The following is a 17956-nucleotide window of genomic DNA, read 5'->3' as shown; positions in this document are numbered from 1 at the left end:
ACCAGCAGCGACTGTGGAAGAGTCTGTCACTCTAGAATTGGCCTTTATAGCCATTCCAGGCGCTGCTCCACAAACCACTGACCACCTCTAGGCGCTTACCCATTGTCTCTTGAGACAAGGAGGCCAAAAGGAAAGAATTCTGTGCTTGTTTGGACTGTTCTGCCTTTTGCATATCTTCAACATATTTCCTTACTTAACAATAAATGTTTTAAATAAATAATCATAACACAGGAAACACACTAACTGCCAAAAAGTCAGGGTCAAAATTGGGGTTGCCAACCCTCCAGGATTGCCCCACAGTCTCCAAGAATTAAAGGAATTTCCTGGATATTGTTATGAGTTTTCTCCTGGGTTTTTGCTCACAACAAAATTCCCATTTTTAAAAAAAAGCTTTCTGTTTACAAAAACAATATCAGAGATGGGGAATAAAGGCTGTTTTACTGGGAGGGAGAAAGGGGTGTGGGTTGGAGCCAGGAGGTCATGCGATGTAACCTCCAAGAACACATTTAATCAGAGTTGGCAACCCAAGTCTGCAAGGATGATGAAACAAAGCAAACTACATGTGTGTCTGGATAATACAGAAAGCAAAGAATATAATTGGACATTACAGGAAATACAATAAGATACTAGAAAAAGCGGTGCTAGTATATGTATTTATGAATGTTTTCTCTTGTGTGTGTGTTCTAGATGATATGTCATGCATTTGGAAGAATAGTGGGAGTGTGATTAATTAGGTAGGTGTCTGAAAGAACTGACACAGACACGATTGGCCGCATGGCCACCTTCTGTGCTGCGTCATTCTATGGTTACCTTTGTTTCACGTCTTGGTTTCCCAAGAATTCGATAGGTTTCTTGCCCCAGCGAAGAGGATTGCCGCGGCAGTCCTGTATTCCCTGATTGCCCTCCTGCCCATAACGGTCCTTCACTGCTGAGAGAAAATCGACTCCGAAATTTGCCTTTTGAGGGCGAATGAACGAACCACCTGTGGGGTGACTGACACAAAGAGGTGTAAGTATTTAGATAAAAGCAAAATACTGCGGATGCTGGAAATCTGAAACAAAAACAAGAAATGCTGCTCGAGGAACAGCATCTCATCTACCGATTAGGCACACTACAGCCTGCCGGACTGAACATTGAGTTCAATAATTTCAGAGCATGACAGCCCCCCACTTTACTTTCATTTTTAGTTATTTTTTCTTCCTTTTTTTTTACATTCCTTTTTACATTTTTTACAATCTTTTTTTGCATTTATTTCATTTCATCTTAGTTTGTTCAGTTTGCTTACCCACTGTTTTTTTCAGGTTGTTTTTCTTCAGGTTTGCACTTGCTGCTGTTCAATATTCAGTGTATTCACACCTTATCTGTACTAATGCTTTGTCTTTCAACGCACCATTAACATATTGTTTGCCTTTGCTCCGTGACCTTTTGGTCAGCTATGTGGCCTGGTCCAATCTGCACCTTCTCATTTGTTATCTCTTGCCCAACCCCCACCTCACTTGTTTATAATCTGTGACTTTTCTAATATTTGTCAGTTCCGAAGAAGGGTCACTGACCCGAAACGTTAACTCTGCTTCTCTTTCCACAGATGCTGCCAGACCTGCTGAGTGAATCCAGCATTTCTTGTTTTTGTGTAAGTATTTAGAGCTGTTGCATGCCTTCCAAATTGGGATCCAGTGCTCACTCTTATTCCCAGTCGCTTCCCCACTCCCCTCCAAAAGGGAAATCAGTTAGTGTCCAGAACTATCGGCCTCTGGCATCAAAACCAGTCAGGAGATGACGAAACCAGTGGTCAGGCTAGCTGGTATACAGCAAGATTATATATGGGGAGGGGGAGAAGAGAGGGTTTTTGTTTTTACATGAATACTGAAGGAAAATGTCACTATGTGCTATCTATCGAGGAATGGTGATGTAGTGGTTATGTCATTATAATCCAGACCACGTGAGTTCAAATCACACCATGGGCAGTTTGAGAATTTGAATTCAGTTTAAAAACACTGGGAAATAAAATGCTGGTCTCAGTAAAATTGATCGTGAAGCTGTTAGATTGTTCCAAAAACCCAACTGGTTCACCAATGTCCCTTTAGGGAAGGAAATCTGCCATGCTTACCCGGTCTGGAACTATATGTTACTCCAATCCCACACCAACGGAGTTGACTCTGCCCGCCAGTTAAGTAAGCCACTCAGTTGTATCAAACCTGCGGTGTATCAAGGAGAAAGCCCCTCACAGCAACAAGAGTTGGGCAACAAATATCAGCCTTACCAGCTGCACCCACATCCCAAAAATGAATTTTTCTGACCTTTTCTTTTATTAATCATACATTTCTCTCAATTTTTTTTTATATATATGGAGGTAACTGCTTGTCCATCAGGGTGGCATCTGTCACTGACTAATATTACAGTGAATAAAGTTACTGCTGCAATTTCATCCTCTCTCCCTCTGCAAGACTTACCTGCCAATCTATGGATGAGAGGATAGGAGAGGACCTCTCTCCAGGTGTGTGCCTGGCAGTTGTGCAAGGGCAGTCTGAGCCAACCTATCCTCCGAGAAGCCTTCTCGCCAGATAGTCCCAGACCCTAAACACTCAGTAGCAATCAGGAGTCAGGGTAATGGGGGACCACCTTTGGAAAAGTGGGTGTAACCTCCTAGCCTGCCCCATTGGGATGCAATGCATGGGCAGGCCACAAGCCCACAGGAACTGCACTATGGAATTTTTATCATTTCTAATTTTTCTTGGTCAGGTTTTGCTAAGTCACTTTTACTCTGCATATTCCAATCTTCCCACATAAGCTGCACTCCATAACGTAAATAGGTCTGCCTCTCTGATCCAAGTGTTTAGTTTAGTTTAGAGATACAGCACTGAAACAGGCCCTTCGGCCCACCGAGTTTGTGCCGACCATCAACCACCCATTTATTCTAATCCTACACTAATTCCATATTCCTACTACATCCCCACCTGTCCCTATATTTCCCTACCACCTACCTATACTAGGGGCAATTGCTAATGGCCAATTACCTATCAAACTGCAAGTCTTTGGCATGTGGGAGGAAACCGGAGCACCCGGAGGAAACCCACGCAGACACGTAGAACTTGCAAACTCCACACAGGCAGTACCCAGAATTGAATCCGGGTCACTGGAGCTGTGAGGCTGCGGTGCTAACCACTGCGCCACTGTGCCGCCCAAGTGGTATTGTGAATTCATGGACATTAGGATTTACGATTCAGTAATTTAGTGCTGCCCAAAAGGAATCAATGAATAAGCCACAGGCGTGGCATTGGCAACCCTGCTTTAACCATATGCACAAATTTTAGTAGAAAGCACCTTATACACAATACAAATGTACTTCAAAGATGTATAATATTAATTAGCAAATGTACCAGAGGGGGCTGGAACCTGTAGATCTAAACCCCACTACTAGTCAGTGCCTTTGGGACATTAAAAGGGGTGGACCCACGGCTCTCTATCCGAGTACGTCATTACATTAGGATATCAGAGGGGCTGGATTGTGCGGGTCTAAACTGCAATACAAGTCAGTATCTGAGGGTATTAGAGGGGCTGGCGCCTTTGGATCTAAATGCCAGTACGAGTCAGTAGATTTGGATATTAAATGGGGCTGGAACCTCTGGATCCGTATCCCAGTATGGTCAGTACATTTGGGTATTAGAGAGGACTGGAACCTGTAGATCTGTATCCCAGTATGGTCAGTACATTCGGGTATTAGAAGGACTGGAACCTGTAGATCTGTATCCCAGTATGGTCAGTACATTTGGGTATGAGAGAGGACTGGAACCTCTGGATGTCTATCCTAGTAGGGTCAGTACATTTGGGTATGAGAGAGGACTGGAACCTCTGGATCTCTATCCTAGTATGGTCAGTACATTTGGGTATGAGAGGGGACTGGAACCTGTAGATCTGTATCCCAGTATGGTCAGTACATTTGGGTATTAGAGAGAACTGGAACCTCTGGATCTCTATCCTAGTATGGTCAGTACATTTGGGTATGAGAGGGGACTGGAACCTGTAGATCTGTATCCCAGTATGGTCAGTACATTTGGGTATGAGAGGGGACTGGAACCTGTAGATCTGTATCCCAGTATGGTCAGTACATTTGGGTATGAGAGAGGACTGGAACCTCTGGATCTCTATCCTAGTATGGTCAGTACATTTGGGTATGAGAGGGGACTGGAACCTGTAGATCTGTATCCCAGTATGGTCAGTACATTTGGGTATGAGAGAGGACTGGAACCTCTGGATCTCTATCCTAGTATGGTCAGTACATTTGGGTATGAGAGGGGACTGGAACCTGTAGATCTGTATCCCAGTATGGTCAGTACATTTGGGTATGAGAGAGGACTGGAACCTCTGGATCTCTATCCTAGTATGGTCAGTACATTTGGGTATGAGAGGGGACTGGAACCTGTAGATCTGTATCCCAGTATGGTCAGTACATTTGGGTATGAGAGAGGACTGGAACCTGTAGATCTGTATCCCAGTATGGTCAGTACATTTGGGTATGAGAGGGGACTGGAACCTGTAGATCTGTATCCCAGTATGGTCAGTACATTTGGGTATGAGAGAGGACTGGAACCTCTGGATCTCTATCCTAGTATGGTCAGTACATTTGGGTATGAGAGGGGACTGGAACCTGTAGATCTGTATCCCAGTATGGTCAGTACATTTGGGTATGAGAGAGGACTGGAACCTCTGGATCTCTATCCTAGTATGGTCAGTACATTTGGGTATGAGAGGGGACTGGAACCTGTAGATCTGTATCCCAGTATGGTCAGTACATTTGGGTATGAGAGAGGACTGGAACCTCTGGATCTCTATCCTAGTATGGTCAGTACATTTGGGTATGAGAGGGGACTGGAACCTGTAGATCTGTATCCCAGTATGGTCAGTACATTTGGGTATGAGAGAGGACTGGAACCTGTAGATCTGTATCCCAGTATGGTCAGTACATTTGGGTATGAGAGAGGACTGGAACCTGTAGATCTGTATCCCAGTATGGTCAGTACATTTGGGTATGAGAGAGGACTGGAACCTGTAGATCTGTATCCCAGTATGGTCAGTACATTTGGGTATTAGAGAGGACTGGAACCTGTAGATCTGTATCCCAGTATGGTCAGTACATTTGGGTATGAGAGGGGACTGGAACCTGTAGATCTGTATCCCAGTATGGTCAGTACATTTGGGTATGAGAGAGGACTGGAACCTGTAGATCTGTATCCCAGTATGGTCAGTACATTTGGGTATGAGAGAGGACTGGAACCTGTAGATCTGTATCCCAGTATGGTCAGTACATTTGGGTATGAGAGAGGACTGGAACCTGTAGATCTGTATCCCAGTATGGTCAGTACATTTGGGTATTAGAGAGGACTGGAACCTGTAGATCTGTATCCCAGTATGGTCAGTACATTTGGGTATTAGAGAGGACTGGAACCTGTAGATCTGTATCCCAGTATGGTCAGTACATTTGGGTATGAGAGAGGACTGGAACCTGTAGATCTGTATCCCAGTATGGTCAGTACATTTGGGTATGAGAGGGGACTGGAACCTGTAGATCTGTATCCCAGTATGGTCAGTACATTTGGGTATGAGAGGGGACTGGAACCTGTAGATCTGTATCCCAGTATGGTCAGTACATTTGGGTATGAGAGGGGACTGGAACCTCTGGATCTCTATCCTAGTATGGTCAGTACATTTGGGTATGAGAGAGGACTGGAACCTCTGGATCTCTATCCCAGTATGGTCAGTACATTTGGGTATGAGAGAGGACTGGAACCTCTGGATCTCTATCCTAGTATGGTCAGTACATTTGGGTATGAGAGAGGACTGGAACCTGTAGATCTGTATCCCAGTATGGTCAGTACATTTGGGTATGAGAGGGGACTGGAACCTCTGGATCTCTATCCTAGTATGGTCAGTACATTTGGGTATGAGAGGGGACTGGAACCTCTGGATCTCTATCCCAGTATGGTCAGTACATTTGGGTATGAGAGGGGACTGGAACCTGTAGATCTGTATCCCAGTATGGTCAGTACATTTGGGTATGAGAGGGGACTGGAACCTCTGGATCTCTATCCTAGTATGGTCAGTACATTTGGGTATGAGAGAGGACTGGAACCTCTGGATCTCTATCCTAGTATGGTCAGTACATTTGGGTATGAGAGAGGACTGGAACCTCTGGATCTCTATCCTAGTATGGTCAGTACATTTGGGTATGAGAGGGGACTGGAACCTGTAGATCTGTATCCCAGTATGGTCAGTACATTTGGGTATGAGAGGGGACTGGAACCTCTGGATCTCTATCCTAGTATGGTCAGTACATTTGGGTATGAGAGAGGACTGGAACCTCTGGATCTCTATCCTAGTATGGTCAGTACATTTGGGTATGAGAGGGGACTGGAACCTCTGGATCTCTATCCCAGTATGGTCAGTACATTTGGGTATGAGAGGGGACTGGAACCTGTAGATCTGTATCCCAGTATGGTCAGTACATTTGGGTATGAGAGAGGACTGGAACCTCTGGATCTGTATCCCAGTATGGTCAGTACATTTGGGTATGAGAGGGGACTGGAACCTGTAGATCTGTATCCCAGTATGGTCAGTACATTTGGGTATGAGAGAGGACTGGAACCTCTGGATCTCTATCCTAGTATGGTCAGTACATTTGGGTATGAGAGGGGACTGGAACCTGTAGATCTGTATCCCAGTATGGTCAGTACATTTGGGTATGAGAGAGGACTGGAACCTCTGGATCTCTATCCTAGTATGGTCAGTACATTTGGGTATGAGAGGGGACTGGAACCTGTAGATCTGTATCCCAGTATGGTCAGTACATTTGGGTATGAGAGAGGACTGGAACCTCTGGATCTCTATCCTAGTATGGTCAGTACATTTGGGTATGAGAGGGGACTGGAACCTGTAGATCTGTATCCCAGTATGGTCAGTACATTTGGGTATGAGAGAGGACTGGAACCTCTGGATCTCTATCCTAGTATGGTCAGTACATTTGGGTATGAGAGGGGACTGGAACCTGTAGATCTGTATCCCAGTATGGTCAGTACATTTGGGTATGAGAGAGGACTGGAACCTCTGGATCTCTATCCCAGTATGGTCAGTACATTTGGGTATGAGAGAGGACTGGAACCTCTGGATCTCTATCCTAGTATGGTCAGTACATTTGGGTATGAGAGAGGACTGGAACCTGTAGATCTGTATCCCAGTATGGTCAGTACATTTGGGTATGAGAGAGGACTGGAACCTCTGGATCTCTATCCTAGTATGGTCAGTACATTTGGGTATGAGAGGGGACTGGAACCTGTAGATCTGTATCCCAGTATGGTCAGTACATTTGGGTATGAGAGAGGACTGGAACCTCTGGATCTCTATCCTAGTATGGTCAGTACATTTGGGTATGAGAGGGGACTGGAACCTGTAGATCTGTATCCCAGTATGGTCAGTACATTTGGGTATGAGAGAGGACTGGAACCTCTGGATCTCTATCCCAGTATGGTCAGTACATTTGGGTATGAGAGAGGACTGGAACCTCTGGATCTCTATCCTAGTATGGTCAGTACATTTGGGTATGAGAGAGGACTGGAACCTGTAGATCTGTATCCCAGTATGGTCAGTACATTTGGGTATGAGAGAGGACTGGAACCTCTGGATCTCTATCCTAGTATGGTCAGTACATTTGGGTATGAGAGGGGACTGGAACCTGTAGATCTGTATCCCAGTATGGTCAGTACATTTGGGTATGAGAGAGGACTGGAACCTCTGGATCTCTATCCTAGTATGGTCAGTACATTTGGGTATGAGAGGGGACTGGAACCTGTAGATCTGTATCCCAGTATGGTCAGTACATTTGGGTATGAGAGAGGACTGGAACCTCTGGATCTCTATCCTAGTATGGTCAGTACATTTGGGTATGAGAGAGGACTGGAACCTGTAGATCTGTATCCCAGTATGGTCAGTACATTTGGGTATGAGAGAGGACTGGAACCTCTGGATCTCTATCCTAGTATGGTCAGTACATTTGGGTATGAGAGGGGACTGGAACCTGTAGATCTGTATCCCAGTATGGTCAGTACATTTGGGTATGAGAGAGGACTGGAACCTCTGGATCTCTATCCTAGTATGGTCAGTACATTTGGGTATGAGAGGGGACTGGAACCTGTAGATCTGTATCCCAGTATGGTCAGTACATTTGGGTATGAGAGAGGACTGGAACCTCTGGATCTCTATCCTAGTATGGTCAGTACATTTGGGTATGAGAGGGGACTGGAACCTGTAGATCTGTATCCCAGTATGGTCAGTACATTTGGGTATGAGAGAGGACTGGAACCTCTGGATCTCTATCCTAGTATGGTCAGTACATTTGGGTATGAGAGGGGACTGGAACCTGTAGATCTGTATCCCAGTATGGTCAGTACATTTGGGTATGAGAGAGGACTGGAACCTCTGGATCTCTATCCTAGTATGGTCAGTACATTTGGGTATGAGAGGGGACTGGAACCTGTAGATCTGTATCCCAGTATGGTCAGTACATTTGGGTATGAGAGAGGACTGGAACCTCTGGATCTCTATCCTAGTATGGTCAGTACATTTGGGTATGAGAGGGGACTGGAACCTGTAGATCTGTATCCCAGTATGGTCAGTACATTTGGGTATGAGAGAGGACTGGAACCTCTGGATCTCTATCCTAGTATGGTCAGTACATTTGGGTATGAGAGGGGACTGGAACCTGTAGATCTGTATCCCAGTATGGTCAGTACATTTGGGTATGAGAGAGGACTGGAACCTCTGGATCTCTATCCTAGTATGGTCAGTACATTTGGGTATGAGAGGGGACTGGAACCTGTAGATCTGTATCCCAGTATGGTCAGTACATTTGGGTATGAGAGAGGACTGGAACCTCTGGATCTCTATCCTAGTATGGTCAGTACATTTGGGTATGAGAGGGGACTGGAACCTGTAGATCTGTATCCCAGTATGGTCAGTACATTTGGGTATGAGAGAGGACTGGAACCTCTGGATCTCTATCCTAGTATGGTCAGTACATTTGGGTATGAGAGAGGACTGGAACCTCTGGATCTCTATCCCAGTATGGTCAGTACATTTGGGTATGAGAGAGGACTGGAACCTCTGGATCTCTATCCTAGTATGGTCAGTACATTTGGGTATGAGAGAGGACTGGAACCTGTAGATCTGTATCCCAGTATGGTCAGTACATTTGGGTATGAGAGAGGACTGGAACCTCTGGATCTCTATCCTAGTATGGTCAGTACATTTGGGTATGAGAGAGGACTGGAACCTGTAGATCTGTATCCCAGTATGGTCAGTACATTTGGGTATGAGAGGGGACTGGAACCTCTGGATCTCTATCCTAGTATGGTCAGTACATTTGGGTATGAGAGAGGACTGGAACCTCTGGATCTCTATCCTAGTATGGTCAGTACATTTGGGTATGAGAGGGGACTGGAACCTGTAGATCTGTATCCCAGTATGGTCAGTACATTTGGGTATGAGAGGGGACTGGAACCTGTAGATCTGTATCCCAGTATGGTCAGTACATTTGGGTATGAGAGAGGACTGGAACCTCTGGATCTCTATCCTAGTATGGTCAGTACATTTGGGTATGAGAGGGGACTGGAACCTGTAGATCTGTATCCCAGTATGGTCAGTACATTTGGGTATGAGAGGGGACTGGAACCTGTAGATCTGTATCCCAGTATGGTCAGTACATTTGGGTATGAGAGGGGACTGGAACCTGTAGATCTGTATCCCAGTATGGTCAGTACATTTGGGTATTAGAGGGGACTGGAACCTCTGGATCTCTATCCTAGTATGGTCAGTACATTTGGGTATGAGAGGGGACTGGAACCTGTAGATCTGTATCCCAGTATGGTCAGTACATTTGGGTATGAGAGAGGACTGGAACCTCTGGATCTGTATCCCAGTATGGTCAGTACATTTGGGTATTAGAGGGGACTGGAACCTCTGGATCTCTATCCCAGTATGGTCAGTACATTTGGGTATTAGAGGGGACTGGAACCTGTAGATCTGTATCCCAGTATGGTCAGTACATTTGGGTATTAGAGAGGACTGGAACCTGTAGATCTGTATCCCAGTATGGTCAGTACATTTGGGTATTAGAGAGGACTGGAACCTGTAGATCTGTATCCCAGTATGGTCAGTACATTTGGGTATGAGAGGGGACTGGAACCTGTAGATCTGTATCCCAGTATGGTCAGTACATTTGGGTATGAGAGAGGACTGGAATCTCTGGATCTCTATCCTAGTATGGTCAGTATATTTGGGTATGAGAGAGGACTGGAACCTCTGGATCCGTATCCCAGTATGGTCAGTACATTTGGGTATGAGAGGGGATTGGAACCTGTAGATCTGTATCCCAGTATGGTCAGTACATTTGGGTATGAGAGGGGATTGGAACCTGTAGATCTGTATCCTAGTATGGTCAGTACATTTGGGTATTAGAGGGGACTGGAACCTGTAGATCTGTATCCCAGTATGGTCAGTACATTTGGGTATGAGAGGGGATTGGAACCTGTAGATCTGTATCCCAGTATGGTCAGTACATTTGGGTATGAGAGGGGACTGGAACCTGTAGATCTGTATCCCAGTATGGTCAGTACATTTGGGTATTAGAGGGGACTGGAACCTCTGGATCTCTATCCTAGTATGGTCAGTACATTTGGGTATTAGAGAGGACTGGAATCTCTGGATCCGTATCCCAGTATGGTCAGTACATTTGGGTATTAGAGGGGACTGGAACCTCTGGATCTCTATCCTAGTATGGTCAGTACATTTGGGTATTAGAGAGGACTGGAATCTCTGGATCCGTATCCCAGTATGGTCAGTACATTTGGGTATTAGAGAGGACTGGAACCTGTAGATCTGTATCCCAGTATGGTCAGTACATTTGGGTATGAGAGGGGACTGGAACCTCTGGATCTCTATCCTAGTATGGTCAGTACATTTGGGTATGAGAGGGGACTGGAACCTGTAGATCTGTATCCCAGTATGGTCAGTACATTTGGGTATGAGAGGGGACTGGAACCTGTAGATCTGTATCCCAGTATGGTCAGTACATTTGGGTATGAGAGGGGACTGGAACCTGTAGATCTGTATCCCAGTATGGTCAGTACATTTGGGTATGAGAGGGGACTGGAACCTGTAGATCTGTATCCCAGTATGGTCAGTACATTTGGGTATGAGAGGGGACTGGAACCTGTAGATCTGTATCCCAGTATGGTCAGTACATTTGGGTATGAGAGGGGACTGGAACCTGTAGATCTGTATCCCAGCAAAGGTCAGGAGAAGCTGAGAGCAAATCTTTTTAGAAATGAATACGGAGGGATAGTATTGGCAGTGAATTGGTTTCCAGTCACCTGCACAGTCTCTTAGTGTTGGGGCAAGGAGGTAGGGAAAATTTAATGATTGAAAATAGGAAGGGATATATTATACCAACAGAACTGTGGAAGGAAATTATGAAAAGAAATTCACCTACTTGCACTGGAAATACTGCACTCCTTCATGCGTTCCATTGTGCTTTCCCCGCTCAGGATTGTCCCATTCCACTCCAAGCCACACTCCTTGGAAATGAGTGATGCATTTTAATAGCTTGCATTTATTTCACCCTTTACACTGCTTATCAAATGTTGTTAGCTATTTTCTAATACTTACTTGTCACATCACTTCAAACTGTAACCTGTCACAAAATTACTTCAATAGTTTCAATGAGCGCAGCTAGTCTTACCCCCTTATCATTAACTATTTCTCTTGTTCCAGTCAGCGTGAATTCCCTCTATTTTAACCCTAGTCTACTCCTTCTTACTGGTCTCCGAGGCCCATGTGCAACTGCAGCTAAAGGATGAGGGACTCTACTCCTAATGCCAGTCGATGTTTGTTCCACATCTTCCTCAGTACCTGCTGTATCTGTGGTGCCCCAATGTGCTGCCTTTAGCTCACCAATACAATCCAATACATGCAATGAATAATTAAATACTGGCTAACTGGATTTCCCAATGATTTAGCTGTAGAGTAAGAGGATTCACTGTGCACTCCCCGCCTGTCATATCTCATCTGATTTTCATTCTGCAGATTTCAGTTGGATGACAATCAGGCAGATTCTAGAACTAACAGAAGATTGGCTCCTCATTACTCTGTAGCAGTGAAGTTAAACATTACCTCCATGGTTTTGCCAGGTTTTAACTAGATTGAATTCTACCTCAACAGAGTCTTTTGTGCTTAGCTTCTATAACAGGCAGTAGGGGATCCTTAGCTGTTGTTGGATGCTGGCCGGATGAGCTCAAATGGCAGACAAATGAGCCAGATGGGCTGAACAGCCTACTTTTGACCTCAATTTTTAATATTTATATGATTCTCAGTTTCTTTATCAGGGTTCCTTGTTTTTTTTCTCCTCTGTCTATCTCCTCTCCTCCCCCACTTTAATCTCAACAAATTGTTTTCTGCCTCCTAAAAACGTTCCAAATTTTCCAACTTGGACTACATTCTTCTCCGATTTTTCCTCACCTTTTCCAATTATTACGACCGTGCGAGAGGAGTGCACTGTTTTTTATCGTTCCACTTCTCCACAGGTCACAACATATATTTAAATGTTTATCCAGTTACCGATAACAGTCAATCATAAAAGAACAAAGAACAAAGAAAAGAACAAAGAAAATTACAGCACAGGAACAGGCCCTTCGGCCCTCCAAGCCTGCGCCGATCCAGATCCTCTATCTAAACCTGTCGCCTATTTTCTAAGGGTCTGTATCTCTTTGCTTCCTGCCCATTCATTTATCTGTCTAGATACATCTTAAAAGACGCTATCGTGCCCGCGTCTACCACCTCCGCTGGCAACGCGTTCCAGGCACCCACCACCCTCTGCGTAAAGAACTTTCCACGCATATCCCCCCTAAACTTTTCCCCTTTCACTTTGAACTCGTGACCCCTAGTAATTGAATCCCCCACTCTGGGAAAAAGCTTCTTGCGATCCACCCTGTCTATACCTCTCATGATTTTGTACACCTCAATCAGGTCCCCCCTCAACCTCCGTCTTTCTAATGAAAATAATCCTAATCTACTCAACTTCTCTTCATAGCTAGCGCCCTCCATACCAGGCAACATCCTGGTGAACCTCCTCTGCACCCTCTCCAAAGCATCTACATCCTTTTGGTAATGTGGCGACCAGAACTGCACGCAGTACTCCAAATGTGGCCGAACCAAAGTCTTATACAACTGTAACATGACCTGCCAACTCTTGTACTCAATACCCAGTCTGATGAAAGAAAGCATGCCGTATGCCTTCTTGACCACTCTATTGACCTGCGTTGCCACCTTCAGGGAACAATGGACCGGAACACTCTCTGTACATCAATTTTCCCCAGGACTTTTCCATTTATTGTATAGTTCACTCTTGAATTGGATCTTCCAAAATGCATCATCTCGCATTTGCCCTGATTGAACTCCATCTGCCATTTCTCTGCCCAACTCTCCAATCTATCTATATTCTGCTGTATTCTCTGACAGTCCCCTTCACTATCTGCTACTCCACCAATCTTAGTGTCGTCTGCAAATTTGCTAATCAGACCGCCTATACTTTCCTCCAAATCATTTATGTAAAACATAAAACAATGTCCATAATTCGAAAATACGAGTCCTCAAAAAAAATATAAAAGCACCGTCATTACGCAGTGATTTGTTAGATTCCCTTTCTCTGATGCCATTTCTCTCCGTTGTCTCCTTCCGTGGTTCTCCATTCTTCCCATCGCCCCAAACCCCTCCCCACTTCCCTTTGACTCCACTCTCCTTTCTAACTCAACCCCCTTTGTCCCAGCTCTCAGTAGCTGCTCATTCCTTCCTGAACCCAACATTCATAGCCCCATACCTCACGCAACAAACTAACAGAATCCCGTAAACACTATGTCTACTTCCCCAACAATCAACAGCAGTATGTATACGCTGTCTAAACTCCTTCTCCTGACGTGCGTGACTACTTAATAAACACAATCCGTCCAAAGAAGTTTCTAAAACATTACTGTCATCGTTTTGTATGACAAAACAAAGGTTAAACACAAACTAGCCATGCACATCAGATTGATTTGTAAAGTTCCCTGTGCAGTTTTTTTTAATGCAACTAAATTGTGGAAAATCTAAATTATATTAATTTAGTGGTAAACTAATCCCAAGTTTGAGACAGAAAGGACTTACATTTCTATAGGGCCTTTCATGAGCTCAGGGCACTCTGAATTGCTTTACAGCCAGTGAAATACTTTTTGAAGTGTAGTCACTGTTGTAACGTCGGAAACATAGGAGCCAATTTGCATACAGCAAGCTCCCACAAATAGAAACGTAATCATGAGCAAATAGCCTGTTTAAATGATGTTGCTGGAGGGATAAATATTGGCCAAAACACAGGGGAGAACTCCCATGCTCTTCTTCAGAATAGCACCATGGGATCTTTTACTTCCAAGGCAAATGGGACCTCGGTTTAACATCTCATCTGAAAGGCAGTATCTCTGACAATGCAGCACTCCCTCAGTACTGCACTGAGTGTGTCAGAGTTGTTTATGTGCTGTTGGATTTGAACCCACAACCTTCTGACCCTGAAGCGAGAGTGCTACCCACTGAGCCATGGCTGAAACAGTTAAAACACCTGCTGCCCATCTCCCCTCCCCAACCACCCGTCTAATATCGAATGGGAATGGCAAATGAAAGTACCCTTACCACATGGACTGCAGCATTCAGGAAGGCTGCTCACCACCACCTTCTCAAGGGCAATTAGGGATGGGCAATAAATGTTGGCCTTGCCAGCGATGCTCACATCCCATGAATGAATAAATAAATCTTCACCAATTCTCACTATAAAATTATTGATGAAAAATCCAGGAACATCTTTATTCCAGGGAGTGAATGATACAAAGAGAGCATTCCTCTAAGCTGAGAATTATTTCAACAACCACGAAAGATCGTGATTTGAATTATACCTGCTGCTGATGGTACTGTTCCCACAAAACGGACAGTCCCATATTCATCCCGATAGATGATTCTTCTACCCACAGCATCACAAGGCACATTGTCACTCTGTGTCATCTTTGATATATTTCAGCCTGTGACAGCTCATCTAAATCTGAACAGAAATTTAGAAGCAATATATCAGATCTTTTACCCACACATGCAACAGACTAAGCTGCGCTGCCTCTGCTGGAATTAGCAGGCCACTGCAGCACTCACTCCCCTCCCTCTCAACTTCTGAAGCTCCCCTTAGTGTCATTTACGCACAAGGGATGATACAGCATTTAAGGAGGCCATTCGGTCCATCTTGCCTATATTGGCTCTTTGAAAGAGCTATCCAGTCAGGAACATAGGGATAGGATAGGCCATTTAGCCCCTCGAGCCTGTTCCACCATTCAATGAGATCATGGCTGATCTGTGTCCTAACTCCATGTACTCGCCTTTGCCCCACATCCCTTAATACCTTTGGATAATAAAAGTCTTTCAATCTCAAGATTGGAAATTTACAACTGATCTATCATCAATTGCTGTTGAGGGACGAGTTCCAAACTTCGACCACCCTTGGTGTGTAGAAGTGTTTCCTAATTTCACTTCTGAAAGGTCTGGCGCTAATTATTAGACTATGCCCCCTTGTCCTAGATTCCCCAATTAACAGAAATAGTTTCTCTCGATCTACCCTCTCAGTTCCCCTTAATATCTTATGCCAATGTTTATTGAATTTACTTTGTCTAAGACAGTGGCCCCTAATATTTTCAGCCCAGTGAAGGAGCTCAATTGACTGAATCACCACTTACCCTTCTAAATTCCAGGGAATACAACCCTAGTTTGTGTAATTAATCCCACTCCTTTGCTCTTTCCCCATACACAATTTTTTTTTCCTTTTTAACTATTTATTCAATTCTCTTTTGAAAGTTCAATTGAATCTGTTTCCACCAACCTTTCAGGCAGTGTGTACCAGATCATTATAACTCACTGTGTAAAAAGGTTTCTCCTCATCTCCCCCTTGGCAATTTTGCCAATTATCTAGATCATCTGTCTTCTGATTACTGACCCGCCTGCCTCTGGAAACACTTTTTCTCTTTCTAACCCTCATATTTCTGAACACCTCTATTAAATCTTCTCTGCTGTATGGAGAACATCCCCAGCTTCTCCACTCCCTCCACATAACTGAAGTTCCTTATCCCTGGTACCATTCTAGTAAATCTCCTCTGCACCCTCTTCTAGACCTTGACATCCTAAAGTGCGGTACCCATAACTAGACATTATTCCAACTAGGGTATAGCCATATTGGACTACTAGGAACATAGGAATTGCTAGATGAGAGAAGACTTAAAATTGATTTATTTCACCTTCTACCACCCCAGGAATCACGACACAATAATAATGAGTTATTGACTATTCACAGGCATCAATCTCGATCAATGAGTCTACAACAGGACCATATATGAGGTGAGGAAAACTCCCAGTGGTGGAGAGCTTTAGGAACTTGAGGTCCAAAGTCACCTGTCCTCCCAAACATGGATCACATGGTCATGTCTCAAATTACTCACATACTGCATCCCAAAATGTTACTAACTATTTAAACTATAAATAAGGAAAAAAGTGATAAACTGTAAACATTCTGGACAGTTTAAAAAAAGTATAATCTCACAATTATCAAGCATAAGCTCAACTTGAAGATCCTTCCACACAAACAAAATTTGAGCCCAACCGTAGGAGGAAATTCAATAAATATTAATAGATTTCCTGTGGTATTGCTCATAGTAAGACAGAGGTTGTACTGTTGGCTAGGGCGTACTGGAGTGTAGAAGTGAGAGAGAGCTCCACATCTCTATTGAAACAATTTGGAAAGAAGCCTGGAAGAGACTTTTTCAGGGCCAGCAAAGGGTTTTTTTTTGATTAGTTTCCAGTTTTCACAACCCTGGCACGTACCTAGATTTTCGATAGGCAATCTTGTTACAAGGATCTCAAATGCAAAAAATCTAATTACAAGTTTAGTCATTAGTAATTAGAATCTGTCTACAGGTGAAAGCAATTAGGACAATTACCTTTTCGAACTGTCAAGAAAACAAGGGTAAGATATCTCGTTGGATTTAAAATTCAAGATTTTTTTTACAATTGAACTAACATTAGCAAGAGGAAAAACACTCTTTCGCTTAGTAATTTCTCCTTGCACATACAGACACTCACACAGCTTCCCTGCTTCAAAAGAAAACTCAATTCAAACTTTACCCGAGTAAAGCTTTGGAAATTTGTCCTCTAACTTTTTTTCACATCATGTTGTAAAATAACTGAACAGAAACTCCCACAAGCGAAAGAAAACTATTCCATCAGCATAGCTGACAGACTGGTACTGATGCAGTCTTGAAAATTCAGTACATTGTGCATGCGCACACCCCAATCCAAATTCAGCTGACAGCTCTGGATAAAAATATCAAGTCTAAACCTGGAATTTTCAGAGAGGCTGAGACATACAAGAAAAAAAAAATAATGGATGTGTTAAGGACAGATTTAATAGAAGTGTGCAAAATTGTGGGGTTTTGATAGGGTTTGATAGGGTTTTAGGGCGGCGCAGTGGTTAGCACCGCAGCCTCACAGCTCCAGGGACCCGGGTTCGATTCCGGGTACTGCCTGTGTGGAGTTTGCAAGTTCTCCCTGTGTCTGCGTGGGTTTTCTCCGGGTGCTCCGGTTTCCTCCCACAAGCCAAAAGACTTGCAGGTTGATAGGTAAATTGGCCATTATAAATTGTCACTAGTATAGGTAGGTGGTAGGGAAATATAGGGACAGGTGGGGATGTTTGGTAGGAATATGGGATTAGTGTAGGATTAGTATAAATGGGTGGTTGATGTTCGGCACAGACTCGGTGGGCCGAAGGGCCTGTTTCAGTGCTGTATCTCTAATCTAATCTAAT

At 44.1% G+C, this 17956-nt stretch overlaps 1 protein-coding gene across 4 annotated transcripts in view; it reads right to left on the bottom strand.

Annotated features, from left to right (window-relative positions):
* The window catches only part of tbce (tubulin folding cofactor E), a 69626-nt gene that overhangs the window by 41260 nt on the left and 10410 nt on the right, over positions 1-17956 (bottom strand). For all 4 annotated transcript variants that reach the window (XM_068020545.1, XM_068020556.1, XM_068020574.1 and 1 more), the window contains exons 2-4: positions 15018-15160; positions 11537-11621; positions 811-993 (exon numbers count right to left, since the gene is read on the bottom strand). In XM_068020545.1, coding sequence (XP_067876646.1) covers positions 811-993; positions 11537-11621; positions 15018-15123 — 374 coding nt within the window. In that variant the 5' untranslated portion in view covers positions 15124-15160. The remainder of the gene's footprint in view (positions 1-810; positions 994-11536; positions 11622-15017; positions 15161-17956) is intronic.

This window comes from Heterodontus francisci, chromosome 3 (assembly GCF_036365525.1).
Source record: "Heterodontus francisci isolate sHetFra1 chromosome 3, sHetFra1.hap1, whole genome shotgun sequence".
NCBI lineage: Eukaryota > Metazoa > Chordata > Chondrichthyes > Heterodontiformes > Heterodontidae > Heterodontus > Heterodontus francisci.
The sequence above is the reverse complement of the archived record's forward strand: the minus strand, read 5'-3'. Positions and strand labels throughout refer to the sequence as shown.